The sequence below is a fragment of the Octodon degus genome, unplaced genomic scaffold, assembly GCF_000260255.1.
Source record: "Octodon degus isolate 3935 unplaced genomic scaffold, OctDeg1.0 scaffold00045, whole genome shotgun sequence".
Classification (NCBI taxonomy): domain Eukaryota; kingdom Metazoa; phylum Chordata; class Mammalia; order Rodentia; family Octodontidae; genus Octodon; species Octodon degus.
This window is the reverse complement of record NW_004524621.1, coordinates 8,439,479-8,451,540: the sequence shown is the minus strand read 5'-3', so window position 1 is coordinate 8,451,540 and position 12,062 is coordinate 8,439,479. Positions and strand designations below refer to the sequence as shown.

General features: G+C 51.6%; 1 protein-coding gene across 1 annotated transcript in view; it reads right to left on the bottom strand.

The window, feature by feature from the left end:
* Nucleotides 1–12,062, bottom strand: part of Shb (SH2 domain containing adaptor protein B) — a 133,329-nt gene that overhangs the window by 18,677 nt on the left and 102,590 nt on the right. The window contains exons 4-5 of the mRNA XM_004631826.3: nucleotides 11,098–11,269; nucleotides 5,442–5,561 (exon numbers count right to left, since the gene is read on the bottom strand). Of these exons, the coding sequence (XP_004631883.2) occupies nucleotides 5,442–5,561; nucleotides 11,098–11,269 (292 nt within the window). The remainder of the gene's footprint in view (nucleotides 1–5,441; nucleotides 5,562–11,097; nucleotides 11,270–12,062) is intronic.

The window sequence follows — 12,062 nt, the reverse complement described above, 5'->3', positions numbered from 1 at the left end:
TGAAATGAGACCTACTCATAGGATTTTAGGATTTAACGCTGGTTCTTATACAACTGCAACACTCGCCATCCTCTGGATTCCCCTCCCCTGTTCCCAAGTTAAGGCGGGCTCATCCTCCACACAAGGCTGTTTCCTTGTCTCCTGGACAGCCCAGAGTACTTTCCACCTTGAGCAGATCTGAACATTTTCTGTATTATAGGTGTCATTGTCTTCCCTGTCGCCCCAAGTTGTGTGATCCTGTGGGCCCTCAGTAAACAGCTGTCACCAAATGGGACAGAGCTTAAAGGGACAAGGAAGGCATCTGAAAGCACAAGCAGGTGTGTAGGGCATGACAGCAATAGGCCAGACCCCAGAAGCCTCCGAGGTCACATTCACAAGGTCACCAGCAATTAGTCTCTCTGGATTTGAAGGCCAGTGGCACCTTCTGTGAAGAACCTGTACAGGGTAAAGTCCCTGCCTCAACCGAGGTTGAGCTGTGTCCTTGTCAAAGAAGCAGTGGCAAGGAGCACCATGGAGCACATGTGTATTCATTGCTACTGGGGAGGCTGAGACAGGAGGGTTCAAAGTTGGGGGCTAACGTTGGCAACTCAGTGATACTTGTCTCAAATTATAAAATAAAAAGAGCTGGAGATACAGACCTCAATGGTAAAGTGCCAGGTGTTAGGAAGAAGTGCGGGGGGGGGGGGGGGAGCAGAGCAAAGGCCTCCCTGGCCACTGGCATCCTGCCAGTCTGCATGCCCCAGCCCAAGGAGGGCAGGATGCCTGCTCTCTCCCAGCTGCAAACCCCACAATCTTTGAAGTCCTGTCTCCTTTATCTTGCTCAGATTCTTTTGCAAAAACACAAGCCACCAGAACTTGTGAAGAGGCATTCACAACTCGAAGTGCTTGTAGAACCCTTTTAATGAGATGTTTTATAACTTCGTTTTAACATCCTTTTCCTTTCCAGAGACAGGAAACTGTGTCAAGAGTTTTCTATTTTCTGGCCAACTTCTAACGTCCCAACCCTTTGCTCCTTGAGAATGGAGCAAATGTATTCAGGGGCCAGGGGTGGGTATGAGGTCAACCTGTTACCAATACTGAGGTAGAGACTAGGAAGGGTTCAGCAGGTGGGAGGGCGCAGGGAGGGATGACAGTGATTGGCAGGATCTCTGGAGTCAGCTTTGAGGTAGGGGTGTCTGCCACGGAGGGACTGCTGAGAAGGGGCGGCGTGCACAGGTACTGAGGGCTGCGGGGTGGGGTATGTGAGGGAGGATCCTGAGAGTTGGATTCTGAGTGGGCCTGACAGTCAGTGCCCTGACTGAGAACTATGACAAACTCCCCTGGGAGGCACAGGGGTCCTGCAGAGGCTCTTCTGTACCTCTGTGGCTTTGCCCAGGCCATGTCTTCTAAGATGCCCTTCAGGCTATCCCTGTGTGGGAACACCTATCTTCTGTCTCTGTCTCTCTCATTTGTGGTACTTGGGTGGTACCCAGGTGGGCTCTACCACTGAGCTACACAGTCCCAGCCCTTTTTATTTTTATTTTTTCAAAGTTTTATTGATAAACAGATAGCAATGAGACCGTTTCAAATCAAATCGGAAGTACAGTTTCAACAGAAGTTCACTTGGTGCTTTTTTTTTTTTCTGGAACCGAGGATTGAACTCAGGCCCTTATGCTTGCCATGGAAGCGCTTATTCCACTGAGCCATCTCCCCGGCCCCCCTTTTTATTTTTAATCAAGACAGAGTTTCACTAAGCTGCCCAGGCTGGCCTCAAACTTGTGACCTTCCTGTCTCAGCCTCCTGGGAACCTGGGATTATAGGCATTCAACACTGTGTCTGGCTTCTTTTCAAGAGCAGCCTCCTCACTGCAGATGTTCCTGACTCTGGATAGTGGGTGGCAGGGACCACTCACTCGTTTTCCACCTCTGGCCTCACAAGGCCCTGCGGAGAGACCTGCATAGAGTGAGGTACAGACTGATCTGGCCCCACAGCCTTGTACTCCTCACTGAGGCTCTTTCTGGTGGTCAGCCCAGCGCCTGGTACAGAAGGCTTTTATAAAAATCTGAGGAAGGATGGAATGGGTGGAGGGCCCTAACCTCCAGACTCTCCCAAATGCTTTCTGCACCCTGGAACAGACTTACAGACGGTCTGGATGCTCCCATGAAAATGCCAGAGATGGAGAAGCAGCATAGCTGGAATTCAATGTCAATTTGCACCCATTGCTGACAGCATGCACACAGGGCTGCCATTCCCCACCTCACACTGGCAGGCACACGGCACTAAGTGAGAACCCACACGCCTTACACAGTGGCTGGCAGACTGGTGTTCAACCAGATTAGCTGCAACATGCAGTACCAGGGCTGATCTACTTGAGCTTCAGGTGATTAATGCCAGGGTGTCACTCCCTGGTGGGCAGCTGGATGGGCCAGCTGATAAGTGCCACTCTGCCTCCTGGGCATGGGCTGCCTGACCCAGCCCCTGGATGGTCTAACCCACCTTTCCACTTTGGGTTATGCTTCTTCAAAGGAAGGCTGACCAGGTAAGTCCATCCCTCTGGCCTTTGGCGGCGGGGGGGGGGGGGTGATCTAATGGCTCTAGACAAGCATGCAAAACTAAATCTTCCATCTTCAACACCCCTGGGCGTAGACCAGTCATCCAAACCTCAGTCCTGATAATCAGATCTGACAGCATGGGTGCAGCAAGGAAGACCATGGCCCTACGGCAGTGTTCTTGTCCAGGGTCCTGGCAGACATTGTGCCCTGTCTCCTGGTCTCTCTGGCTTGGGAGGTGCAGATCATCCAGCGAGAGCATGTGAAGGACAAAGGGAGCTGAGCCCACAGACAGAGGCATGTGGGGAGTCAAAGTCTAGCTCTTCACTGGAGAGATATGGGGCAGAACTTGTTAAGGTCATGTAATGAGCAGCACGTGGCAGGACGGGTGCCTGTCCAGAATCTTGGCAACAGGTCTCTTAAAAATGGACTTCAATTATAACACGAGGATGATGGCAGAACACAGAAGGTTATGGGGCCCAGGGAGTGGGGAAGCCAGGGGAGGCTAGGGCCCCAGTGCCTCACCATGGCACCAGGCCCTCTGGACTACAACTGGCACTGTGGGGACAGACTCAAGATCCAAAGTACTGTCCATCCCTGGGGAATGCCCTATTATTTAGGGGATGAAAGGGGACTGCGCTGTTGGTCCCCTGAAATCCATCTCTGAGGTGGCATTTGGGCCTATTTGTGTAACTAGGGGCCATTCTTAAACAACAGAGTCCCAGGGTACCAGTGGTGTTATTTGTTCTGCACCTAGGTCTGGGTGCCTTCTGCACTCCCTCAATGGCACCCTGGCCTGCAGGTGTCCTGGTACTCAGCAGGCTGCCCCTTGAAGGGAGGGCCATGCTAGCCCAGTGTCCCCATGCCTAGCCAGACTCCCTGGTTCAGAGCTTAGCACCTCACCATGAATAAACAACTGGGCAGCTGACAAGGCTCTGACCCTGTGGAAGGAATGGCTTGGTACAGCATGGGGTGTTCCATCCTGTCCTCCTCTGTGTATCATTTAGTATTTTCACAGCTGCTCTTTCAAACAACCAGGATTCTAGGCAGACTGAGACTCACAAAGGAACTCAGACTGACAGGAAGAGTGATGATCCAGTACAGCCAATGCCCCAGAGTTTTCAGGCTGCCAGGGGCTATGAGGAAGGCTGGCGACCTAAATCCCATGGCTATGCTACCTCTTGCAACCTAGAAGAGGCCATTCAACCAGGTCACAAGCTGTCTTGTGTGTGTGTGTGCAGGGGGTTGGCGGCTACCCAAAGCAACAGGAAGCCAAAGACCCTGGCCCTGCCAGTGTGTCTGATGGAGGGCAACTCCTTGCCACTGCCTTGCCTCAACCCAATTATGGCTTCACAGGCTTTGGCCTCCACTGCCTGGCCTGCCAAGCCGTAGCCTAATATACTCAATTTTCCTCCACTGCCACAACTGAGTAGATTCTAAGCAATCAGGTCTGATGCCAGATGATGAAGCACATAGGCACTAGGAAAACTCGTACTTTTTGTGTGTTTCAGTGTCCCCCTACTTTCCCTGACCAGGCAGTAGTCCAGCTTCTTGTTGGAAAAATACTCCCATGATAAGACACTACCTTGAGGCAGCTTTGGGTTGCCCTAATTTTTTGTTTTTAAATAAAACTTCTCTCTCAGGGCTGAGTTCTGTCTGCCCATAACGCCCCTTTCCAGGGACATGTGACCACACCTGCCCCCACCTTGATAGTCCTTCAAGAGTGGTGCCCAAAGGCCTCTGCACAGCCTTCCTTCTCCCGGAGCCTCTGCACCTGTGGCTGCACTGACCTCTGTCTATACTGCTAGCACCTGGGCTAATGAGACAATCTGCTTCTCATTAGCAGGGTATGCTAAGGCTTAAGACAGGAGGAAGGAGACTGTCTTGCCTGCTAGCACAGTCCTACAGACCCGCTCTGACAGAGAAGAGGCCACATAGAGTGCCACAATATCTGCAGGGTTTCTGCTAATGTAAGGGCCCAGGTTTACAACCCAACTGAGTCCTTGGCAAATCCTTCCTCACTCTGGACCTCAATTTTCTTCTCTGTGTTATAGAGTATCTTTGAGGCCAGGAATGGTGGCACATGCTGTAATTCCAGCACTCAGGTGATGAAGGGTTGCTGTGAGGTTGAGGCCAGCATGGGCTACACGGTGAGTTGAAGGCCAGCCTGAACTACACAATGAGATCTTGTCTCAGATGAATGAATGAATGAAAGAATTTTAAATGGTCTCACCCAGCAAGGAGTATTCACTAAATAATGGAGCAGCCAATCCCAGGCTTTCATTTATGAACCCACTGTCCTGACAGCGACATTTCATAGGCCAGAAAGACCTGACAGTTTACAAAGCAACCACAGGCAACACCACCAGCAAGACTCTTCCCCACTCTTCCCAGTGTTCCCCAATCTTGTGAGACATGCAAAAACTAGGCCTGCCCAAACAGCAACCCAGAGTCCAAGGAAAGGGTCCTCACAGCAGCCGCATGGCACCGTGAAGAGTGAAATGGCAGCCTTGAGGTCTGACCCTGCCACATGGGCCAGCCATCCCCTCTTATGAGCCGCAGTTTCCCAATCTGCAGAATGAGGACAATATACTTCTCATTAGCAGGGTATGATAAGGCTTGAGACAGGAAGGAGATAGGCAGAGAGCTTCCCATATAGGACCCAGCTCATAGTGTGCATGAGACTATTCCCAGCGACTTAAGTGAACCCTAGGACAAGGACCCTTGTCTGAGAAGGCAGCAATGGAAAGCGTAACAACTTCTCTGGATCCCAGGAGAGTAGGATCAAATTAAAATCAAGTCTTAAAATAACTTGAACAGGCAGTTTCCCCAGGAGGAAGGCTGTTGTGGGTCTTTGCAAGCTGTGCTGGGGCTGCAGGGCCGGGTATGTGTGTGCCTGTGTGCTGTACTCACTTCAGTGACAGGGAATAGTCGTGCTTGCTGGTCTGGCTGTTCCGCACGAGGTAGCTACACTCCTTGCAGAGGCGCAGCAGGTTCTCGGCGTCCCCTCTGCTGATGGCTCCATGATACCAGCTGGGGAGAGGGCAGAGCATAGTCAAAGCCTGGTGGGAACAGGTCTTCCACAGCCTACCCACTCAAGGAGGCTGAGCACCCTTGGAGGCAGCTGCCAGCTCCCTGGCCACTAAGGGACAAGGTAGGTGTCTACTGATTCCTTCATCTGGTGGCCACTTACAATTTACCAGGTGTCTACTGCATGCCAGCTCCTGGCTGAGGGCAGTGAACAAACCCAGGCTCCCACTCTGGCACAGGGGAATAGGCAGCGAATGCTAGATGGTCACACAGGCACACTCTGTGGCAAAAGGAGCCGAAGTAAGGTGGCTCACATGGCTAGGAACAGGTAGGTGTTTAGGAAAGCTGTGTGAAGACAGTACCATTTCAGGAAGTAAGTCAAGACCAGGAAGGAGAAGTGTTTTGGGAAAGGGAGGATAGGCAAGGTAGAGGCTGAGGCAGGAGTCTGCAGTGGCTGCTCTGGGGTGGCAGTACAGTCTGAGAGGTACGCTGTGTCCACGGGCTTCTGTCGGAGACATGGAATCAATCTATCAGAGGGTGCTGCCCAGAAGCCATGCTCTGACTTTGTGACATGCATGAGGCAAGGGGACAGTGCTCATCACTCAGGGCAGGGAAGTTGGAGTATAGTGGCTACACCAGGCTCCACTTAGTGTGTTGGCACTGGTTGGACATATGGGAATTGAGCATCACCGCTTCTAGATACCAAACACATGAGAGTGGAGCTATGGACACAGTTCTGAAGGCCTAAGACCTTCGACCACAGGGTGAAATGGGAGCGCTGCTTTTCATGGCTGCAGCTTCCAGAGGTCAGGCCCCAGTGAAAGAGGAAAGCTACAGCTGCTAGCAAGTGGTGGTGAGACACGAAGCCTGGAAGAGAAGCAGAAATGCTGGATGCTAGATGCTAAATGTTGGCAGAGGCACGACTGTGGCTCTGAACTGTGGGTCTGGGTTCACAGGCAGCGAGGGCTACTTGCCGGAGCTGGCTGAGCCTTTGCTCCCCACCATGTCAGGGCGCCTCAGCCCTTTCTATAGGTTGTGGGATGGCATGAATCATCTATAGGAAGGGTTTATGTAGAGCCTTGAGTGGGTGAGTGCAATGAAGAGCAGAGGGAGCATCTGTGGAGAGCCTGGATCAGCAGCCTGCACGATGACATCGCCAGCTATGTGGACCCGAGCTCCTGCAGCCCTTAGGCTGTGCGTCACATTTCCAGCATACATGTGGACTCTGCCTCCTGATGCATGCCTCGGAGACAGTCCCTCTGCGGGTTCTGATGCAGACAGTCTGCCCCGACCCCAACTTGCAGCCACTGCACGTTTCCTGCCACTGAGAATGCAGTGCTCTCCAGTGAGCAGTAGTGGCCACAATAATCGTAACTTAAAAACACCTTCAGAGAAATGAGCATTAAAGAGCATCTGTGGCCATCCTGCAGTGACCACGAAATTGGAGGGGAGACCTGCCTAGGTCAGCAGCGGAGGGGTGGCGACCAGGCTGCACACCCACTTTCCTTTCTCCAGTTACTGCAACGATGAAAGTGTTTCCAAAGCCAGCAAGGCCCAAGCATACTTTAGAGATGATACAGGCCTGTAAAAGGCAGCTCAGTTGGACAGAACTGGCTTCGAAATAAGAGCCAACTGATCTAGTGAGACTGTCCTCCTGAGACTTGGCCTGTATAACACACCCCCAGTGCACTGACTAAAACATTTTATTAGGAAAACAACTTCCAGCCGTTTGAAGCTGAGGCGTCCTCAGGGAAAGACCTAGAAGAGGTCTCCAGGGAAGTGCTGTCTGTGGCCTGCCCCTCCCCAGACACAGAAGCAAGCTCTGCTCGGCTGCAGAAGGCCCTGGGGGTGGGGGGCCTCAGTCGTCCTCATTAAGGATAATCTCTAGTGGTAAACAGGATAAGCTGCTGGTTCCTTTCCACAGGGGGAGACAGGCAGGGACTGGGGTTGAGGATCAAAGGAGAAAAGGAGCAAAGGGCACTGGGTCAGGAGCCACCAGCTACTGGGTAGCCTGCCAGCGGGCGGCTATATACCATAGACAGACAGGGCTTGGGTGGTCTTGAGGAGGCCCTATACGGACTAAATAGAATCTAGGCAGGAGGCCATCATGGGACCCTGTGGAGAGGCCATTCAAAAACCAGGGGGATTAGGGAGATTCAACAGGCACATTCATCCCAGCAGTACCCACTAGTTCATTCAATATTTACTTACTGCTCATTATACTTTTGATCTCACGGGCTGATGCAGAGAGGGGGTGCAAACACAGAGATATAGCAAACCTTTCCAGACAGTGACAAGTGTTACGGCTGTGATAAGGCAGAGTGATTGGCCAGAAGGGAACTGGCTGTTTCGAATGAATGGTCCGAAGAGGCCCTTGAGGGTAGGTATGGCTTCTGGTAAAGGACCTCTACCACCCCCATCCCCCCCAAAAAAATACTATGTAGAGTGAAAAGTAAGTGCGAAGGGCAAAGGTCCTGAGGGAGGAAGGAAGGTGCGTGGGGTGCCCACCCTGCAGGAAGGTGACAAGCTTTGCCCAGCACTGTGAAGACTGAGTGGTGCAGGAAGAGTGGAGTGGGAGGCCAGGCCAAGGTACACGAGGCCTTGTGGGCTGGGGGAAGAAATCTGATTTCATCCTAAACACACCAGGGAGGAAAAGGGTTCCAAAGCAATGTTGCCTGCTCTGGGTGGTATTCAGAGAGCATTAGCCAGGCTCCCCTGAGGAAGAGGAAGCAGGAGGCAAGTCAGCAGTGGGCGATGCCTGCAGAAGAAAGGAGAACAGGCAAATTCTGGTGGTTTTGAGTTTGGTTTTTGTGATGGAGATTGAACCTAGGGCCCTCATGATGAGCTATTTTTATTTCTTATTTGGAGACAGTCTTGCTAAGTCACTAAATTGCCCAGACTGGGCTCTAATTTGTGATCTTCCTGGCTCAATCTCCCAGAGCACTGGGATTACATGAATGTGCCACCATGCTGGCTCTAGAAGTGTTTAGCAGGAAGGACTAGCAGACCTTGGTAACACAGCAGCTGCTGATGTAAGGCCACAAGAGGAATGAAGGTGAATCCAGGTGTGTGGCTTGAACTCTACACAGATGCGATGCCACTGACAGTGATGTGGAAGCTGGGGGAGGAGCAAGTTTCCAGGTGATCAGGAGCCCGTTCTGAGCATGTCAAGTGTGAAATGCTAGAAAGGCAGCAAGAGGTGGGCATGACGAGGTATGGGAGAGGTGTGGGCTGGGGCCGCCCACCTGTGAATCATCACCAGGATCCTCAGAGTGACTCCCCAGGGAGAGCCGGCAGCTGGAAACCGAGCTTAGCGAAGCTAATCTTAGGTCAAGCAGAGGCCAGGACACCGAGTAGGCAGAAGGAACAGCCAGTGGGGCAAGAGAAGCAGGAGCAGTCTCAGGAAGGAGCTGTAAGCTGTGCTGGCTGCCACAATGGCTGTCTGGGGGACTCAGACAGAAAAGGGGAGCTGGCTATGTTGGTGAGAGAAGGGGAGGAGATGAGAAGTGGAAATACTGACAGCTCTTTGGGAACTTCCTGCACGCAGCTGATAGCCATTTATCGAGCCCCTGTAAGTGTGCCAGGCAAGGAGAATGCAATGGCAGCCCAGACAAGGTACAATAAGTAGGTAGGGAGGCATGAGGGTCAAGATTATTTTACTTACACACTTAAACAAAGTGCAGGGCCAGAACATGTTTGCATGGCGGTGATGATGATGCAGGATGGAGGCGTGGTGGGGTGATGGTGGGGTGTTGGGGAGGATGAGTGATTCTTTTATCTGTCTAATGTTCTACTACAAGTGGGGTTACCTGTGCACACCTCTTAGTGATGACTCAGGGCTGCTAGAAGGCCAGGATAATCCCGCAAGTCGAGACAATGGAGAAAAAAAAGCCAGTCATGACTGGACTTGGCAGAAGGCCTTGTCTGGTGGGAATGGCAAAAGAAGAGAACATAGCTGCGTGGGACTACAGGTTGGTCCAGCAGCTGAGGGCGGTAAGCCAGTCCCAGGCTGACTGTGGGCAGACCTAGCTACTACTGTCAGGATGCACATGTTATAGCTTCAAGGCATCTCTGGATCATATTCTGTTGATTTAAAAGTGTGCAGTTCAATCAGAAATAGCAAAGCCCGCCTTGCAATCTGTGTGTGGTGAGGCAATTAACACCCCTGGCAGGAAGCAACCCCAGTGAGCTCTGCAAGGCAGGAGTGCTGGCCATGAAGAAGGCTGCAGCCTCTTGGGTCAACATGCGGTTATAGCACATGACATCATTCAGAAAACCCTGCCTCCTGCTCCACAAATGAGCCTTTCTTGCAAGAGGACATTTCTAGGAGCAAGGGAGCGTTGGGGCCTGGATCATGGGGCTGGGTACACGAGTCCTGGCCAACCTCTGCATCACTCCAGGCCCTGATGTTCCCATGTGTGCAGTGGGGAATCCCTTTCATATAGCATATTTGCTTGTTAAGCAGATGATATGCCTAAAGGTACCAGCACAAGATTCCAGCCCTGTTTTATCAAGTTTCCAGAAAACTTGCCCTAGTTCAGGTGCAGAAAGGCAAGAAATGGAACAAGCAGTCTGGGGTGAAACACAGAGTAAATGGCAGGCCATGGATTGGAACTTTGTCCCCTGGAGGTACTGGGGAGTGGTTGAAGGTTTCAGAGCAGGGCAGGCATCTAGCTGGACAGTGAGGTCCTGGCAGAGCAAGGAGAGGATCATGACTAAGGAGGATGGACAGTACAAGGCCTGGCCAAGCAGTGCTAGGAGCAGTGAAGAGGGGAAAGGGTACCAGAATTCAGTGGCTCTGGGGTGGGACCTGCCCACTGAGTGGAGGTGGGAAATCTTTAAGAGGAATGAACAAACCTAAATCAAGACTGTAAAGGAGTTGCTCAATTTTTTCTTTCTTTCTTTCTTTCTTTCTTTCTTTCTTTTTTTTTTTTTTAATGTATTTGGTACAGGGTCTCACTATGCAGCTTGGACTCCTAGTGATCCTCCTGTCTCAGCTTCCCCAGCACTGGGATTACAGGCATGCACCACCACAGCAAGTCTCCATGGCCAGCTCAACATGTCCGGGGGCAGGGCTGGTGGGGCGTGTGGTGCTGGGGATTGAACCCCGGTTCCTGTGCTTGCCTAAGCAGGTGCTTAGTCTGCTGAACTATCTTGCTGGCCTGAGTTGCTCAATTTTTAATCAAGCTAATGTAGAGACAAAATATCTGTGGGTAGAAAAAAAAAAAATCCTAATTTACAATGAGGAGACAAGCTTAATTTCTACTTATTTTTCAAGAACTGAATTGCTGCATGATGAAATAAGAAACTAGGGTGGGAAAGTGTGGGGTGAGTCAGGCAGATGATTGAGGGTGAAGCTGGGAGGAGAGATGAGGCCAGAGCTGCCCCTGACTGGGTGGAGCCTCAATTCCATGAGCTTCAATCTGTTCTCCTGTACCAGAGGGGGAGGCATGGTCAGGGGACAGACCTCTGACTCTAAGGAGTTCCTGGTGACTATGGGAACTGGGGTGAGGCTGGGCTGTGCCCCTGTAGAACTTACATTTGCTTCTCCAAGGGAACGGCAGGATCCACTCTTTCTCCCAGGATCCCACAGAACTCAGGGCTCCCATGCTTGATAGGCTTGAAGCCCCCTCCAGGAGCACGAAGCTGGCGCCGCCGGTCCCTCGAAGGTGAGGGTGATGACTGCCGTTTCTCACTGCCATTGAATTGGGCTGTGACACAGAAACAGCACATGGTTACTCAGAACTCAGCCCACAGGACCTTGGGGGGCATACTTGGGGCAACATTCAACTGTTCATCATATAATCTGCAGAAGGTAGAGTTTCAGGTAATGAAAAAGCACAACTCCAGAAATTTTGTTTTTTGTCACAGTTTGACTATGTCCTTTCAAACTCACACATTGGGCCTTGATTCCTTAATGTGGCAGTGTTGTGAGGTGGGGATTAGTGGGAGGTGGTTGGGTATGGAAGGAGCACCCTCCCTAGTGGAATATGCACCCTGCCTCCAGCAACCAGTGCATCTTCTTGGTACTGGGCAAGTGCTGTGAGCAGGTGGCTGTACAGCAAGTAGCCCCTTGTGCTCGCTCTCTGCTGCAGGTGTCCTCTTGCTCTGCTGCTCCCTGTGATCAGTGAAAATGGCACCTGATCCTCTCCAGTACTATGCCTTGAACTTTCAGCCTCTAGAATTGTGAACCAAACTAACTTTCTTTTTTGTATAAATTACTTAATCTCATGCCTTTTGTTATTACAACAGAAAATGGGGTAAGAAGCCTTCTACAACAGCACATGCAGGTGTGTCATTGAGCCCAGCCCTATCTCCACCGAAATCTCTCTGAATCCTGGGCAATGTGACATTCCTAAAGGGCTTCTCACCTCTCATCCACCTATCACACGCGGAGCCTTAGGACAACTCTACAGAGTTTCACTCAGGGTTCATGTCACATCTCCCGAGTTTGGTCCTGCTTAAGCAGAACCTCCTCCTCCTCCTCCTCCTCCTCCTCCTCCC